At 41.7% G+C, this 19,269-nt stretch overlaps 1 protein-coding gene across 3 annotated transcripts in view; it reads right to left on the bottom strand.

Moving 5' to 3' along the window:
- Positions 1-18,490, bottom strand: part of DYRK4 (dual specificity tyrosine phosphorylation regulated kinase 4) — a 55,968-nt gene extending 37,478 nt beyond the window's left edge. The window contains exons 1-2 of one of the 3 annotated variants that reach the window (XM_061204661.1): positions 18,453-18,490; positions 11,486-11,579 (exon numbers count right to left, since the gene is read on the bottom strand). In XM_061204661.1, coding sequence (XP_061060644.1) covers positions 11,486-11,579; positions 18,453-18,490 — 132 coding nt within the window. Of the gene's footprint in view, positions 1-6,646; positions 6,677-11,485; positions 11,580-18,452 lie in introns of those variants that run through there. The other 2 variants (XM_061204662.1, XM_061204663.1) reach the window with 2 other exon arrangements.
- Between the last annotated feature and the right edge of the window lie 779 nt (positions 18,491-19,269).

The raw sequence follows: 19,269 nt of genomic DNA on the forward strand, positions 1-19,269 counted from the left end.
AGAAGACATACAAGTGGCCAACAGGCGCATGAAAAGATGTTCAACATCACTAATCCTCAGGGAGATGAATCAAAACCACAGTATGATATCACCTCCCACCTGTTAGAATAGCTATTACCAAAAAGCCATTGGCGAGGATGTGAAGAAAAGGAAACACTTGTGCACTGTTTTTGGGAATACAAATTGGTGCAGCCACTATGGAAAATAGTATGGAGATTTCTCAAAAAAAAAAAAAATTAAAGACAGAACTACCATACAATCCAGCAATTTCACTTCTGAGTATTTATCCAAAGAAAACTAAATGACTATCTCAAAAAGATATCTGTACCCCCATGTTCTTTGCAGTATTATTTACAATAGTCAAGACATGGAAAAAACCGAAGGGTCCATCAGTGGATTAATAGATAAAGAAAATGTGATAGATAGATAGATAAGTATTACTCGACTATAAAAAAAGAAGGAAATCCTGTCATCTGCAACAACACGGATGGACCTTGATGGTATTACGCCTAGTGAAATAAGTCAGAGAAAGACAAATACTCAGTTAACTCAATTATATTTCACTTATGTGCGGAATCTTTAAAAAAAAAAAAACCATACACATGCAAACCCATAGATACAGAGGACAGATTGGTGGTTGCCAGAGGTGGGGGGTTCCAGGGTGGATGAAAGGGGTGAAGGGGGTCAAAGGTTCAAATTTCCAGATATAAGATAAATAAGTACTGGGGATATAATGTATAGCATGGTGACTATAGTTAAAATACTGTATTGCATATTTGAAAGTTGTCAAGAGAGTAGATCTTAAAAGTTCTCATCACAAGAAAAAAAATTGTAATGATGTGCAGTAATGGATATTAAGTAAACTTATTATGGTAATCATTTTGCAGCATATACATGTATCAAATCATTATGTTGTACACCTAAAATGAATACAATGTTACATGTCAATTATATCTCAATTTTTGAAGAAAGATGTTGGTTCTTCCCAAATTGATCTATATACTCAGTGCCATCCCAATCAAAATCCCATCAAGTTATTTTGTGGATATTGACAAACGTATTCTAAAGTTCATATGGAAAGGCAAAAAACCCAGAATAGCCAACACAGTACTGAAAAATAACAAAGTTGGAGGAGTGACACTACCTAACATCAAGACTTACTATAAAGCTACAGTAATCAAGATCATGTGGTATTGAAGAAAGAAGAGACAAATAGATTAGTGGAACAGATAGAGGGCCCACAAATATCAATAGACTCACATAAATAAAATCAACTAATCATTGACAAAGGAGCAAAGATAATTCAATGGGTAAAGAAGTGTCTTCGACAAATGGTGCTGGAACAACTGCACATCCACATGCATTAAAAAAGAGTCTAGACGTTCCTCCTCATTAGGGAGGATGCCCACACCCTTCCTCTCTGGTGTGTATCTCTGCTTTGCTCTGTCTTAACTAAAGAAACTGTTTCTCTGCGAGCTCTCCCACATGTTGTGCTGTGTCTCTAATAATAAACTTTGTACCTGTTTTTACAGTTTTTGCCTCCTTGAAATAAGCTTGCTTTCAAGCAGGGGTAAGAGTCAGGGAAGCTTTGCTTCTAGCCTCTAGCCCTTGCTGGTCTAGTAGCTAGGGTTCCTGGTTTTCATCCAGGCTATCCAAGTTCGATTCCTCAGCAGGGAGCTAAGATCTTGCTTCAAGCACCATTCACTGCTGTCTCTCCGAGATCATGAGCATGTCTTTCTCCTGAGTGTTCTTAAGTCAGAACCAGCTCAGCTACTTACTAATGGGGTACTCCAAGATGAAGAGGAGCTGAACCCCACCCAGATAACACACCACATAGTTCTCATTCTCGAGGTCAACGAGACCTTCCCAACTATACATGCGCAGAAAGGCTTCTTGGAGATCGAAAAGGGAGTGATGTCACCCAACCCATAGGCCTCTTCGCTAGAATCCATCTTGGCTAAGAGATATGCTCGCATACATGGGAGGACCCTGAGATAAACCAAATACGGACTCAGAACCAGTCAAAGCAAGATGATTGGCCAAAGGAAACCTGGAAGAAATGCCCCATATAAGCGATTCAAACTACCATGAAGGCACGACTCTCTCTCTGAGCCCACCTGTGTGTCTATCCACACGTACTCTTTTTTCCTCCTAATAAACACTTTACTTGTTTTGCTAAAAAAAAAAAAAAAAAAAAAAAAAGAGTCTAGGACTTCCCTGGTGGTACAGTGGTTAAGAATCTGCCTGCCAATGCAGGGGACACGGGTTCAGTCCCTGGTCCAGGAAGATCCCACATGCTGCAGAGCAACTAAGCCCATGCTCCACAACTACAGAGCCTGCAGTCTAGAGCCTGTGAGCCACAACTACTGAGTCTGCGTGTCACAACTACTGAAGCCCACGTGCCTAGAGCCTATGCTCCACAGCAAGAGAAGCCACCGCAATGAGAAGCCCCCACACCGCAATGAAGAGTAGTCCCCGCTCACCGCAACTAGAGAAAGCCTGTGCATAGCAACAAAGACCCACTGCAGCCATAAATAAATAAATAAATAAATAATATATATATATATATTTTAAAAAGTCTATACACAGACCTTATACCTCTCATAAAAATTAACTCAAAATGGATCATAGACTGAAATGCAAAATGCCAAATTATAAAACTTCTGGAAGATATATTGGAGAAAATCTGGGCAACCTTGGGGTTGGTAATTAAAAGCACGATAATGAAAGAAAAAATTGATAAGTTGGATTTCATTAAACTTAGAAGTTCTCTGAAAAAGACACTGTTAAGAGAATAAAAAGACAAACCACAGACAGGGAGAAAACATGCAAAACACATATCTATAAAGGACTTATATCTAAAATATACAAAGAAGTCTTGAAACTCATCAACAAAAATGAAATCCAATCCAACAAGATATATACAAGATCTATATTAGGAAACTTATAAAGCTCTAATGAATGAAATTAAAGACTAAATAAATGGAGAGCTATTCCATTTTCATGAACAGAAAAACTCAATATTGTCAAGATGTCAACTCTTCCCAACTTGATCTATAGATTCAATGCAATCTCAATGAAAAGTCCAGCAAGATATTTTAAAGATGTTGATAAACTGATTCTAAAGTTTATATGAAGAGGCAAAGATCCAGAATAGCTGACACAATATTGAAGAAGAACAAAGTTGGAGAACAGATACAACCTGACTTCAAGGCTTACTATAAAGCTACAGGAATCAAGAGTTGTGGTACTAGCAAAAACAATCGACAAACAGATCAATGGAACAGAAGAGAGAGCCCAGAAATAGGCCCACATAAATACAGTCAACTGATCTTTGACAAAAGAGCAAAGGCAATACGATGAACCAAAGGTAGTCTCTTTAGTAAATGATGCCAGAACTACTGGACATGCATCCACATGCAAAAAAATGAATCTAGACACAAACCTTATACACTTCAGAAAAATTAACTCAGAATGGATCACAGACCTAAATGTAAAACACAAAACTATAAAATCCCTAGAAGATAACATAGGAGAATGCCTAGATAGCCTTGGGTATGGTGATGACTTTTTAGTTACAAGACCAAAGTATGAACCATGGAAGAAATATTGATAAGCTGGACTTCATGAAAATGAAAAACATCTGCCCTGTAAAAAACAATCTCAAAAGAATGAGAGCACAAGCCACAGACCTGGAGAAAATATTTGCAAAAGACACATCTGATAAAGGACTGTTATCGAAAATATACAAAGAACTCTTAAAACTCAACAATAAGAAAACAAACAACCTGATTAAAAAAATGGGCCTAAGACCTTAACAGACACCTCACCAAAGAAGATATGCAGATGGCAAATAAGCACATGAAAAGATGCTCCACGTCATGTGTCCTCAGGAAAATGCAATTTAAAACAACAATGAAGTATCACTATACACCTATTAGAATAACCGAAATCTGGAACACTGACAACACCAACTGCTGGTGAGGATGGGGAGCAACAGGAACTCTTATTCATTGCTGGTGGGAATGCAAAATGGTACAGCCATTTTGGGAGACAATTTGGCAGTTTCTTACAAAACTAAACATACTCTTACCATACAATCCAGCAACAGTGCTCCTTGATATCTACCAAAGGAGTTTCAACTTATGTCCACACAAAAACTTGCAAATGGATGTTTACAGCACTTTTATTAATTGTCAAAACCTGGAAGTGGGCTTCCCTGGTGGCGCAGTGGCTGAGAATCTGCCTGCCAATGCAGGGGACACGGGTTCGAGCCCTGGTCTGGGAAGATCCCACATGCCGTAGAGCAACTGGGCCCGTGAGCCACGATTACTGAGCCTGCGCGTCTGGAGCCTGTGCTCCGCAACAAGAGAGGCCACGATAGTGAGAGGTCCGCGCACCACGATGAAGAGTGGCCCCCGCTCGCCGCAACTAGAGAAAGCCCTCGCACAGAAACGAAGACCCAACACAGCCAAAAATAAATTAAAAAATAAAAATAAAAAATAAAAAAAAGAATAATAAAATAAAATAAATGCAATTTAAGTTATTAAAAAAAAAAACAAACCTGGAAGCAACCAAGGTGTCCATCAGAAGGCAAATGAATAAACTGTAGTACATCTAGACAACAGAATATTATTCAGCAGTGAGCTGTCAAGCCACAAAAAGAGATGGAGGAAACTTAAATGCATATTACTAAGTGAAAGAAGCCAGTCTGAAAAGGCTCCATACTATATGGAATTCTGGAAAAGGCAAAACCACAGAGACAGTAAAAAGAATGGTTACCAGGGTTTTAGGGGAAGGAGGGATAAGTAGGTGGAGTACGGGGCATTCTTAGGTCAGTGAAACTATTCTGTGTGATACTGTAACGGTGGATACATCATTTGTCAAAACCAAAAAACTGTACAACACAAAGAGTGAACCCTAATGTAAACTATAGACTTTAGTTAATAATAACATATCAATATTGGTCCACCAATTGTAACAACTGTACACTAATGCAAGATGTTAATAACAGGAGAAGCTGTGGGGGGGGGGGGGTGAGTAGAACTGCTCTAAAAAATAAAGTATGTAAAACACAGGCAAGTCAACAACCTGGAGAAGGTATTGGCTGCACATTTAACTGGCAAAGGATTAGTAAATACTTTGAATAGTTGATATATTTATTTGTCAATAAATATATGAACATATTATTTCTATTTTATGTACCTGTTTTATATAATATATAAATATGCTACAAATCAGTAAGAAAAAGACAACACAAAAGGAAAATTTAAGCGAAAACAGGCATGGCCAGGCACTCCACAGAAGAGGAAACACAAATGGCCAACACACATGAAAAGAGGTTCAATCTCATTATTAATCATCAACATGCAAATTAAAATACAAGAAAATGCTGTCACCCGTCTACTAAATTGGCAAAATAAGAAGCCACACAATTTCAAGTGATGAAAAGGATGTGGACCATCTGGAACTCATATATCCTGCTGGGGGCAAAGTGCACTGGTATCAATGTTGTAGAAAACAGCTGGTATCTTCTGGTAAGGCTAGGCATTCACATACCCTGGTACCCAGCAATCCCCTCCTAAGTGCACACTCTAGAAACCCCTGCACATATGCACCAGGAGACATGCACCATTTTTAAGGGGAAAAACACAAGGAAAAAACCACACGTGTATCAACTGTAAAACTGATAGGAAGTGTGATACACCCACACAATTGAATATGGCAGTGAAATTGATTCATAAACATGTTCCCGAGAACAGTGGTGATAATTCACAATATCTAAAGGGCACAGGCACTGATCAGTCGGCGTGGAGGCCTGATCAATCCAAGTGAAAGCCAGCCAAATGCTGTACAATGTATGCTACCTTAGTACCGAGCATACAAAGTGAGCTGCAACAGAAAACTGAACAGTATGATTCTATGTATATAAAAAACAAAAACATGCAAAATTAAACAATACATGCTTTAGGAGTTTTAGAAAAGCAATGGAATAATAAATGTAAAACTCAAGAGAGTGGTTATCTCAGAGGGGTCAATGAACAGGGTGAAATAAGAGGGGGAGGCACACACAGGGGCCGTCTTTCTTAAACTGTGTTGGATACACACAAGGGTGCCCGTTGTATTGTTATTCTTTCTACCTTACACATATCCTTAAATATTCTTTTGTATATACTCAACATTTAATGATAAAAAAAACTTTTAAAAGCATGAATGAACTACAGAATAAAATCTGAATTCTGATTTCAGCCTTTATTAGAAGAATTACTTTATTAGGTAACTTGCTTAAGCTCTTTGGGTCTCAGTTTCCTCCTCTGTAAAATGAGGGTGCTGACGCCCTCAGTGTTGCTGAAAGGAGCAAATGTAGAAAACTAAACACATATAGGGGCGGGGGCTGTATTTCTAACATGGCCTCATCCCACCTCCAATGTCAAACAGATGGACTCTAATTTTCACGGCCTGAAGAAGCTTTCAACAGGAGTTATCTACCCGCTCTGATTAATTCTGGTACGCAGAGACATGCCCCCATGCCTGCTTGCCCCAGGCCCTTGTCACACCAGCGGAAGGTAAACTCAAGTCTCTGTCTTCCTCTCCCTCCAAATTGAGAGCACCAATGGGAATGCAGAACAAAGGAACTGGCACTTACTATGTAGATCTCAGAAGGAAGAGTGGGGCTCTAGGAGAAAATGGGAAAAAGCATGTAAGCACTCTCCTTCAGAACCCCAAATCCACCCAAACATAGAGACTATATTGCATTCCATGCCGATTTTTCATTGAGCCACCAATTCTACATTGGCTCAAAATGTTTTAATGTTTTAGTTCTGTGATCATTATAAATTCTTCTAGCCAGAGCCTTCCATTTGCATTTAAAAGCTGAATTCATTCTATAGATAATAGTATATCACAGCAAAACCTAGACAACACTGGTAATTGAAGTTTCTGCTTTTCATTCTCTCTACAGTTATAACTGACTGTGGTTTCAATTCCTTTGCAATACCAAATGGTCAGATTTTATGTTTTTCCTATGGAGCACTGATGAGATGTAGAAATGAGAGCGATGCATGGCTTTCAGGTACCCTCTTCTACTGGGGGAGATGTATTAATAAGCCTGTCTCCTATGGGAAACCCCTTTCTAGTAAATAGAGGGAAGGAAAGAAGGTAAAAGCAGCCAGTGTTTATTGGGCTTAAATATCTACCAGCCAGCAAGCTCAACTTCTCTTATCTCACTTAATCCCACCGTAATCAGGAGATGTAGGAATAACTATTCCAGTGTCACAACCAGCAAACAGTTAGAGACTTAATCTACAAGGGTCTCATAGATTTAAATGGACATCAGTCCCCACATGATAGAAAAGAACGTTAAAAAATAATTGTCCGTGACCCCTGCAGATTCTGATTTCAGTGGTCTTTAAAATCTCCCCAGTGATTTTAAATACATGACCAAGGTTGAGAACCACTGATATAGTTCAGCCTCATCTCTTTACCAGTGAGGAAGATGAGAGCTGGTCATTACCATTCTCACTGTTTGACCAGACCATCTGGCCTTTCTACAAAGAATCCCAATTTGAAGCCGCATGAGAAGTTTGTTTTTTGTTTTTTGTCTGTTTTGTTCTCCACTGTAACCCCAGCACCTAGAACAATGCTTGAGATAAGCAGGCACTCAATAAATATCTGAATAAATATTTTCCTGATTTCTGTTCCACAAGTACACACTAAGTGTTAATCTGCGTCAGGCACTGTCCAAGGTTCTGGGGATTCAGCACCGAACCAGACCAAGAATATCTTTCTTTTTTAAATTAATTAATTAATTTATTTTTGGCTGCACTGGGTCTTCATTGCTGCACGCGGGCTTTCTCTAGGTGCAGTAAGCAGGGGCTACTCTTTGTTGCGGCGCGTGGGCTTCTCATTGTGGTGGCTTCTCTTGCTGCGGAGCAAGGGCTTTAGGCGCACGGGCTTCAGTAGGTGCAGCACGCGGGCTCAGTAGTTGACGCCCCTGGGCCCTAGAGCGCGTGGGCTTCAGTAGTTGTGGCGTGTGGGCTCAGTAGTTGCGGTGCATTGGCTTAGTTTCTCCACGGCATGTGGGATCTTCCCGGACCAGGGATTGAACCCATGTCCCCTGCATTGGCAGGCGGATTTTTAACCACTGGACAACCAGGGAAATCCCAGACCAAGAATATCTTTTCTGTTACGGAGCTTCCATTCAAGAGTGGCACAACCCAAAAAAATAAAATGCAAGCCACGTGTGAAATTTTAAATTTTCTAGTAGCCACATTTTAAAGGTAAAAAAAAAAAAAAAGGTGAAATTAATTTTAATAATATATTTTATCTAACACAATACACTCAGAATACTATTTGAACATGTAATCAATATAAAATTTTTACAATGTTACCAAGGTATTAATTAACATAAAATTCACCCAATTATAAGAAATTATCAATAAGGTATTTCACATTCATTTCTCACACCAAGTCTTTGAAACCTGGTGTGTATTTTTCAGGTACAGTGCACCTCGTTTCGAAGTAGTCCATATCAAGGGCTCTATAGCCTCATGTGGCCAGTGGCTGCCCTATTGGACAATGCTGTTCTAGAGGATGAGGCAGACAACAAACAAGTAAACAAGCAAATACATAATGTAATTAGAAAGGGTGGTGAGGGAAGACCTGTCTAAGGAGGTGGTATTCACCAATTGAATGATTTAAAGGATGGAAGAGAAAGAACAAGTGCCTGCTCTCCCAATACTCAAAATAGAAAATGTGTCTTTGGCACACTTGTGGGGATACTTTGTGGCACCTACTCATTAGCTGTCAGGGAAATTGTAAAGAAATATCCAAAGTTAGCAGAGCTCCCTTGCCCAGTCCTCTCCCAAGTTTGTCGCCTGGGATGGCCTCACCTGAGACCCTGGAGTTCTGGGTCTCCTCCAGTCCCAGAAGTGGCTGCAAGGCTGTTTTCTTTGAACAGAGTTGCAGAAGAGCCAAACAGCCTCCAACTTCCTAGCTGAGGTCCAGAGAGGGTATGATCCCCCTCCAGCAGTCAGAATAAACTATAACCCAAGAGCATTTTCCCGAAGGGCACAGGGATCCTGTGTTATCGAGAGGCACTGTGAGAGTTCTGTGACCTTTGCCAGCTAAGCTGAAAGGACAGTACCAAAGACACAGGACTCTCTGCAAAGATCTCTCAGCAGCAGAGGGCTCTTTACTATTTTACCACACTGTAGTCAAATGAATGGGGGTATTTTTAAAAGAATCATATATTACTATCTAGAGGCCACCCATTTCTCAAAGCCAGCTGAAATCAATTTTTTAAAAAACTGTTATTGGATTATAGTTGATTTACAATGTTGTGTTAGTTTCAGGTGTACAGTAAAGTGAGTCTGTTACACATATACATATATTCATTCTTGTTCATATTCTCTTCTCATATAGGTTAGCACAGAATATTGAGTAGAGCTCCCTGTGCTATACAGTAGGTCCTTGTTGGTTATCTGTCTTATATACAGTAGTGTGTGTATGGTCATTCCAAGCTCCTGATTTATCCCTCCCCCCAACATTGTCTAAAATCAATTATTAAAAATCACATTTTAAAAACCCCCTTAGCTGAAATACTCTCAAGATCCACATTTAAAATACTTAAATATTTAATTATTATTATAAACATTACTTTTATAACACAATATTAAATATCATGAAATAAATATAAATTATTATTAATTTATTTAAATATATAAACTTTTTTTTCAACACTTGTTTGGGGTGCTGTTAGGCTGAGATCCATAGCTCTCTCATCCTCAGTGGTATATTTTTTTTTTTAGGTGAAGAGATTCTAATTCTTTTCATCCTCCCATTAATTTCATGCGCTGAAGACAGTTATTGATTTGTTTGCATTTCCCTAAGTTGAATAGAATAGATTCAACTGGATGAGAATTCCACTGGGGAAAATGAACAGATGGTGAAAAGACATTTATTTAGGGCCCATCAGAATAATCACCAATGTAAAGACAATAGTTATAAGTTTAAATAGTATTTTTTAATGATACTGTCAATTTGTGGATTGGCAAATTACAACATACATGAATTTATCTTGAATGTGATTTTTAAATTTTATTTTTGATTGAAACTGCAGCAGAATTTTCTTTCCTTAAAATTAATTTAAATAAATACGTGAAGGAACACATAACAAAGTTGGCATTACTCAACAAAGAGGCATGTGACAGACTGGTTAAGAATATGGGTTTGTATTCTGTCCTCCACTCACTCGTTTATGGCCATGGGCTAGTTAACTTCACCTGAATCTCAGTTTCTCCATCTGTAAAATGGGGATAATAATAGTACTGGACTTTAAGGTTCCTGTGAGAGTCATCTAAACACTCAGTAAAGGTGAGTTCAAGGAGCTAAAACAAAAAATGTAAATTGCAAAACTTGTGACGATTTTGTCAAAGTAAAATCAGACCAAGACCATTCGGTTTGCATAATATTTTAAAATTTGAACAGAACATTATCTTCATTACATTATCATGTTTTGCTGTAGATTTACTATCTCAAATATTTTATACTAATTTTTGTTTTATCAAAGGAAATGTTTTAGACATTCATACATTTTTGCAAATTTATAAATTGCAAAATGTTTTTTGTCGTATGTGGTAATAGCAGGGATAGGGACGGGGAACAATGGACTTTGCATTAGGGTACAGTTTTATGAGTTATAATCCTGAGGGGGGAGAATGCCAGGTTTAAATCCAGAAAACTGCTTGGAGGAGGTGACCTAAAAGTAATAAGGAGGTAGTGAGTGACCTATGGGGAGGAGAATTTCACCAGGCCTTGGGTAGGCTGCTGGACTCTGGTCCACCCACTCAGTGATGCAGGCAGGATTCAGAAAGTCAAACCTGAATGCTCTGGGCTAAAGTTTGTTGCAAATTTTTCAGAACAAAGATCCCAGACAATATGACCTTTTGTGATGGTTACAAAATTCATACTGAAGGCATTAGATTAAAAAATACAGCTGATTTAGAAGTTGACCTGATAGTTGGTAGTCACAACGTCACCGCATCACAATATTACCTTCAGTGCCGTGGCGTTTTGCTAGTTTTTGAGGCAGAGTAAAAAGAAAAACACCATGTCCGTGTTAGAAAAAAAGAAACAGAAATGTTTCTGGAAATGTTCTTGGATACTTGATTGAAACCATTCCAGGACACTTCCGGTATTGAGCCCAGATACACAGGATAGAATAAAAGATGCTGTGGAAGAGACATTAGCCCAGGACTCCTCACATGCAAGTCACCTGTTAGACGACCTTGCAGTCCTCAAGTTCAAGAAACTACACCCTGGCCCTCTAACTGGTTTTCCCTCAAGCCCACCCAGACCTGGCTCTGCCCCCTCCCCTCACCCTGTCGTCAAAGATGCTTGGGGCACAGCAATCCCACTGGGTCCTGGGTCCCCAAGACCTCATGATAAAACCTCTCTTCCCCAAATGACATTCAAGAATCCTTACCTTCACGGAGGTGAGATTTTGTTTCTTTCTTGTTTTCAAAATCGGGAAGGATGTCAAACTGCATTTCCTTGGGTTTTTAGCATCCATTTCAGTCCTGCAGAAGGAGAGTGAAACGTAAACTGGTGTTCGGAGTAAAATATAAGTAATGGTCCCCACCCGGGATAGGAAGAAGGCAGGGCAGGCTTGGAGAAGAAAAGGCGGCAGGTCTACAAGCATGGCCGAGGCGCCACTGCTCCTTCTGTCTCCCTTCTGGTGGCTGATGGGATTGGGAGAGGGGACGCCTGTGCATCAGTCCTCATGGGCTCAGGGCAGAGGGACACAGGAGTCAAGGGTGGGCAAGGAGCGAGTGAGGAGGTTAGCAGCTTAGGACACGGAACAGAAAGCCCCACTTCTGTCCACTGACTGCAGGGCAAACCATTCTCTTCTCACAAGTATCTTCCCCCGAAAACATGCATCGATTGGTGGTCACCTGGTAGCTTAAAGCCTCTAGAAAAAGAAAAGGGGACAATTGGTAGAAATGCTTTTTCTGGATCTCATCTGGCCATGTTTTCATATTCTTCCTTCAGAGCACACCTCCGTGAATAATCAACTCACGGCAAGGTGAAAAGCTGACTCCCGTAAGTTTACGGAATCTAGTTAAAGTGGTGATTTGGGGAAGTGGAAGGTCAAGTCTTAGAGGGCTCTCATGCCACTGTCACTCTCCTGTTCCGTCAGTAGACCACTGCTGAGACTCCACTCTGTTCCTTGGAAGCCCCCCTTTCAGACCCTCACCCGATCAAGAGCCAAAGGAGTTACGAATCCACAAAATAGGAACAGAACAGGGACCAAAGCAAGTGTTATCACAGCTTCTGCAAATCACTCCATCCATAGGTTCTTGGGCACAAGTTAATAAGTGGTGACAGCATCACAACTGTGAAGTCATTCAGAGGACTGAAGACAAATCTCACCAACGGTTATTGCAGCCTAATGTTGAAAAATCATAACTTGTCGATGAATCACGAGAAGTTTTAAAAAAAAATGGCACATGTGTATTATGGAACATGATGCAATCATTTAAAAAATGAGGTAGATCATCGGTATGCCCATAATATATTAAGTAAAAAGAGTAGAACAATACGTAGAAGGTGATTCCATATCTAAGAAAACAAGATGTTTCCATACAATACAGCATATTGAAGGGTCTAGAAAAAATAAACTGTAAAAAGCAGTTACCTCAGAGGATTGGGACTGGGAATGGTGAGTGGGAATGTTCATTTTCACAGATACACACACACACACACTAAAATGAAAAAAATCCCATGCAAAAGCAAATTAAAAGTAATAGTCACTGCAAATGATCATAGCTTCATTTCTTCCTTCCTTCCTACAAGCATTTGCTGAGATAATTTCTTTGACAAACAAGACAAGGCCTGTGCTCTCAAGGAGAGCTCATTATCAAAGAGTGGGGATACGTGGAAATGGGTCCTGATGATGCCAGCGATCAATGCAGTGCTAGAGGTGAAACGGAGCCTATAGTCCTTCCCCACCCCGCCCCATGTCCTCAGCCTACCTTTTGTCTGTGGAAAACATTTAGCCAAAGAATAAGTTTAATCAGAGAAGTGAGAAAATGCAGAAACAGAGGAAAACATCAAAGGAGACCAAATAATAATAGTTTAGTCATTAAGCATAGTCAAGGACCTTTAGTTCCTTCTTAAGGGCTACAGATAATATTCTGAGCCATATCCTGTGAGCTGTCTTATAGATACTGAAACCTCCACCAGGTGGAAGAAGTTAACTACATGTTGACCAGGCTGCAGGCATGACATAAGATGCCACAATGCCAAGAATTGGCCTCAAAGAAGTGGAAACAAACTGACCCTGGAACTGAAGACTAATTGTACCTAAAACAATCGCGATGACACTGGTCAGAGCACCCATGGCCAATTTCAAGATGAATGTCAGAGCTGACTGGGCTGTTTCTGCAGGTAGCCCCCTCCCTCTGTCTATAAATGCTCTTGCCTCCTGATTGTCGGGGGGGGGGGGGGAGTCGGCCTTTGGACAGGCGTCCACCCTCCCCCCCTGGTTGCCGGCCTCTGAAATAAAGCAACTTTTCCTTTCCCACCAACACTTATCCCTTGAGAACTGGCTTTCGAGCGGCGAGCAGCCAGACCTGGGTTTGATAACAGAAGGATGTGCAGGGAGGGATGCAGACCTGATCGAGTGCACACCAGGTGGTGACTGACTCTGCTGGGAGAGCTGAGGAAGCCCTCCCCCCTGCACACAGCAGAACTGTCTTTGAAGAACAACAGGCCAGGTGCGGAGTCAAGGGCAGGGGGACGAGACTGCACAAAGCACAGAAGTATGAAAGAGCACTGCTTTTTCTAGAAGTTGCAAGCACAGTTAGTGGACATTGCTGGTGGAGGGCCAGGGAGGGGGCTAGATTGTAAAAGGCCGCATGGTCCATTCAGGTCATGGCGGCCCATGTGGCCCATCTAAGTCTGAGGGACAAGGTCAGGTTTGTGTTTTACGACTACCTCTCTGGCAATACCAGGGGGCACGGTCCAGAGATGCTCAGGGTGGAAGCTTTCTTGTGCATCCAGGACAAGGGCTTCAACCACGACCATGACAGTGAAGACAGGGTACAACTTGGGGATCATTTGGGAAACAGAACTGGTAGGATTTAGGCCATCAATTCGACGTGGGGTTTGTAAAATCCAAACGCTGGGGAGGAATGAATATGATTTTTCCTGCCAAGGCTCGGTACCCAGCGCTCCTTCCACCTACTTCACGATGATGTGGAAGACAATCGAAGTCAACGTGTGTCTTTCCAAGCAACCGGAGCTCTTTCCTCGGCTCAGCTTTGGTGGCTCTGTAGGTGAAGAGAACCGAAGACTTGAAGAATAGCTAGGAGCCCTGGAGTCTGGTCTCCGTGCTGCCCCACATAGATTCTGAGCAGATCACTTGTCTTCTCTAAACAGTCTCCCTCGTATCCACGGGGGACTGGTTCCAGGAACCCCAAGGACACCAAAATCCAGGGATGCTCAAGTCTCTTACATTGAATGGCATAGTACAGTCAGCCCTCCGTATTCGCGGGCTCTGCATCCACAGATGCGGCTCTTCTCAGTTTCCCCATCAGTAAGATGACTAAACAGGACTCGATGAACTCTAACGTGCCTTCCAGTTCTAAGCTGCTTTGATTCTAACTCTATTAAATATTGGGGTGGGGGGAAGTTCTGCTATGACTTATTCCCTAATTTCCCCCCTTTGGATAATGCTGTGGTTATCAAAGATCATTCTGTGCCTTTCTTAATGCATCCAACCTGGCTTCCACTTAACCCATCACACTTAATCCATCCTTAAAGCTTCCCAAATGCCACTTTTTATCCTTGAAATATGTGGCGAGCTATGTAGGAAAAGAATTAAAATACATTCTATATCTTGTTTATACCTGTTGCCTGAAGGTTTAAAGCTAGAAGATAACTCAGCTCAGAGCCAGAGTGAATATTGCTTTGAGAATTGAAACCACAAATTTTAAATTCCTATTATTTTACACACAGATCAGAGTTTTCCTACCTCTACAGCCCATACCCATCTCCTTCCTCTGGATTTCAACACTTTTGTCTGTGGAGATCATTTTCTCACTTGGTCAACACCATTAGTGTTATCTTACACATGTATATTTTTATCTTGTCGATCTCCTGGGGGCAGGAATGGTGAGATTTTATTTTATTTTATTTTATTTTACTTTATTTTATGTCATTTCATTTTTTATATTCCTCATGGGGGCAAGAGCAGTGACTTGTATTTGAAACCTCTTGGTACAAATTTGCCGAAAGGAGAGATATCTAAGATAGTTTAGGTCAATTCATCCAAAATGTTCAGACCACCGTGTGCCAGGTACTTGTGCTAAGCATGGGGGATTCAGAGACAATAAAACAGAATCCTTGCTTTTAAGGAGTTCAAAATCTGGTGGGCAAGACAGACCATAAACAGTGGTACCACACTACTGCAAGCACAGTACTCTATACATAATACATTATCTGTGTATACCGAACTTCAAAGTCGGGAAAGGAAATACATCTTTTGAGATTCACCTATTGTGATTTCAGTATTTCTACTGCACTTGCCAGTAGCTTGATCTTTATGCCCGGGGACCACCTTTCGGGCAGAAATTGTGGCAATATACAACTTGTAGGGACTCCCTTTGCATTTCTGTGAACAGGAGATGATGTACTTAACACGTCTCTGCCAAAGAGAACTCCTCGGCCCCTGTGCAATTATCCCTGAAACTCTTCATGGTCCACAGACTCACAGATTCTTAAGAGCTGGAAGAGTTTTAGAGGGCATCTCCCCCATTCTCCCACCCCTGGCTGGGACTCTTCTCAAGAGTGTCCCTGGTAATCATTCATCTCTGATTGACTATTTCTGGGACAGAACTTACTGTTTTTCCAAGCAACCCATTTCACACCGAGCTGTTAATTTACATGCGGTTGGGGCTCCATCAATGCTGACTAGAGGAAATGATCTCAGACAGCATCCTCTACCCTCTCTTCTACTCAAGAGTTCTTGAATATTCAAAACAGTGCCTTTGTGCTTCCCCAGCACCCGCTCATCTCCAGGCATCCCTGTGGTTTTCTTTCAAATCCCTCCTCATATGATACAGCATCTGAGTGTGAAGGAGAAAGCCTGGATTGTGGTTGTCCCTCTCTATTTTCTAATTTTTTACGACCTCTCTTAAAATGGCTACAGTTTTCTAGAGTCTAGATTCTGTTAGGTGGCCAGAACTCTGCACCCCATCACCTGGTCACTGATTTTCTATAAAGCAGCCTAGACTAGTATTTGTTGTTTTTTGCTGTTAAAACACAATCATTTTGGATCTGGGGTCAGCTAAAACTGCTGACTCCCAGCACTGGTCCTCCACACGCTGAGATGCATGCATTCAAGCCCAGAAGCTGACAACAACAGCAGATGGAAAGGGGCTGGCACACTAAGCTCCCTTCATGTTTACCACTATCCTCTTTGATAAGGACCAAAACAGAGAAAGGAATTAACAGACATAAGTCACAGAACCAACTTGGCAGAATACGTGTTTGGAGAATTCCTTAGAACTCCTAGATTTTATGGACCCACCACATGTAGGTGATTAAACCCCTCAAGCAAGACTGGTAACCAAGGACACTTACATTGTCCTTTTGTAGTTTGAACTTTCTATTTAAATGACTTCACACTTTTGCCAAGTCTTCTTTTAAGCCTGAACAGTGAAGCTTGAGTTAAGATTGTTGACCATCAGTCATTTAAAAGTCAGAGGGGCCACAAGTTACTTAAGCCCTGAATTGCCTGATGGACATTTCAAACACCACAAATTAACTACAGACTTTAAAAAAAATTCCCCAATTTTGCACTGTTCATCCTATTTTAAGAAAAAAACTTTGCTAAGACTGGGAATTACCCTCGAGTGGCAGGTACCACCTGACACCACAGTGTGGCCCGGGATGTACAGCAGGCACATGGGCTGCTCGGAATAGGTGGGTATCAGCCAGATCCTCGTGGACGTAAGGCTTGGGGTCGCAGACCCGCTTTTGGCGACCAAGTCGGATGAGACGTGCAATGAAGATTTAAAAAAAAAAGGGAGAAGAAAGCTCTGTGTCCCAAGTTGTCGGGGTCAGGGCTGGAAACAGCGTCCGGATGGGTCTTTTTTTTTTTTTTTTAAGTATTTGTTTATTTATTTATTCATGGCTGTGTTGGGTCTTCGTTTCTGCGCGAGGGCTTTCTCTAGTTGCGGCAAGCGGGGGCCACTCTTCATCGCGGTGCGCGGGCCTCTCACTACCGCGGCCTCTCTTGTTGCCGAGCACAGGCTCCAGACGCGCAGGCTCAAGTAATTGTGGCTCACGGGCCCAGCTGCTCCGCGGCACGTGGGATCTTCCCAGACCAGGGCTCGAACCCGTGTCCCCTGCATTGGCAGGCAGACTCTCAACCACTGCGCCACCAGGGAAGCCCCGGATGGGTCTTATGAGTTCCCTAAAATCCATCTCTCCGCATCCCACACGCAGCCCAAGCCAGCGATGCAAAATTATCCTAATGGAAAAGTATATTGCTTAGGGTCTTAGGTGTGCAGATTTCTAAGGCTACACACTTGGGCCAAGGGAAGAAGCTCATGATCAGAAGAAAGCAGTTGATAATTAGGAGGCCTTGGACGAGTCACTTCGTGCTTGGCACTTCAGTTTTCTCAGTAAGAAAATGGGGGGACTTCCCTGGCAGTCCAGTGGTTAAGACTTTACCTTCTGATGCAGGGGGTGCGGGTTTGATCGCTGGTGGGGAGCTAAGATCCCACATGCCTCGTGGCCATAAAACCAAAACATAAAACAGAAGCGATATTGTAACAAATTCGATAAAGACTTTAAAAATGGTCCACTTCAAAAAAAAAAAAAGGAAAAGAAAAAAAAAGAAAATGGGAATAAAAATTCTACTCTTAGACACATTTCTCCTCATACCCAAAACTTTTAGGAGGAGTTAATGAGACTGACCTTTGAAGAGCATTATACAATACAAAAGTTAGTAATTATAGAAGGAAGCAATTAAAATAGTGCAAATTTAAGGTGTTTAGCTTAAGAAATACATGTCAGAGAAGGGATAGCTACAGGTGTCACATCCAGCAATGATGATCCATGCTTCTTAGAGACATGTCTATAATTTGAGTACTTTGTCACTAAGGAGATAATGAGGCCATGCTTTGATATTATGATCTGAAAATCAAACTAACAACAATAACAACAACAATAAAAATAAGTGTAACAATGTTGGGCTGTGAGGATGCAGCTGCTCGGAGCGAAATCTGAAATGGTACTTGCCTCCTCTCCGTACTCACATCCGCCCTTCCCTCCTCGGGCCCACACCCCTTCTCCTGTTCTGCACTGTCCCCTGTCACTCTCGCGCTGCCCCGCCTTCCGCCCCCATTGCCCCGATGCTCTGACGCGCCTCCCCCCCTTACTTGGTGCCCTTTGGGGTGGGAGGTGGGAGGAACTGCATCGGGCCTGCGCAGACTGTGGCCGCTGCCAGCTCGGACCTGCAACTGCGGGGTGCAGGTGGAGGACCACACCCTCCTCCCGTCGCTATAGAAACTGTTTCCGCCCTTTTTGTGACTTGAGCTGAAAGGCTTGGACTCTGGTCCCGTCCCAAACCACCTTTCACATCAGCTCGGAGAAACACATCTCTTTTCCTCCTGCTCCCATTCTCTTGACCCTGTTCTTTAAAGTTTGGGACAAGAATTGAAGGACATCTCGAGGATACAGAGATTAGAGTTGATCGAACAGACTCTTGAAGTAATCCCTACCCTCCCCCCTTCAAAAAAGTTTGGGGTTATCAGAAGCACATAGTAAAAGTTCTGGATAAAATCTATTCATCAGATGAACATTTTTTGAGCACTTACTCTGCACCAGGTTTTTTTTTTTTTTTTAAACATCTTTATTGGAGTATAATTGCTTTACAATGTTGTGTTACTTGCTGCTGTATAACAAAGTGAATCAGCTATACGTATACATATATCCCCATATCCCCTCCCTCTTGCATCTCCCTCCCCCCTCCCTCTCCCACCCCTCTAGGTGGTCACAAAGCATCGAGCTGATCTCCCTGTGCTATGCAGCTGCTTCCCATTGCTATTTTACATTTGGTAGTGTATCTATGTCAATGCCACTCTCTCTCACTTCGTCCCAGCTTACCCTCCCCCCTCCCCATGTCTTAAAGTCCATTCACTAAGTCTGCGTCTTTATTCCTGTCCTGACCCTAGGTTCTTCAGAACCTTTTTTTTA

The sequence above is a fragment of the Eubalaena glacialis genome, chromosome 11, assembly GCF_028564815.1.
Source record: "Eubalaena glacialis isolate mEubGla1 chromosome 11, mEubGla1.1.hap2.+ XY, whole genome shotgun sequence".
NCBI lineage: Eukaryota > Metazoa > Chordata > Mammalia > Artiodactyla > Balaenidae > Eubalaena > Eubalaena glacialis.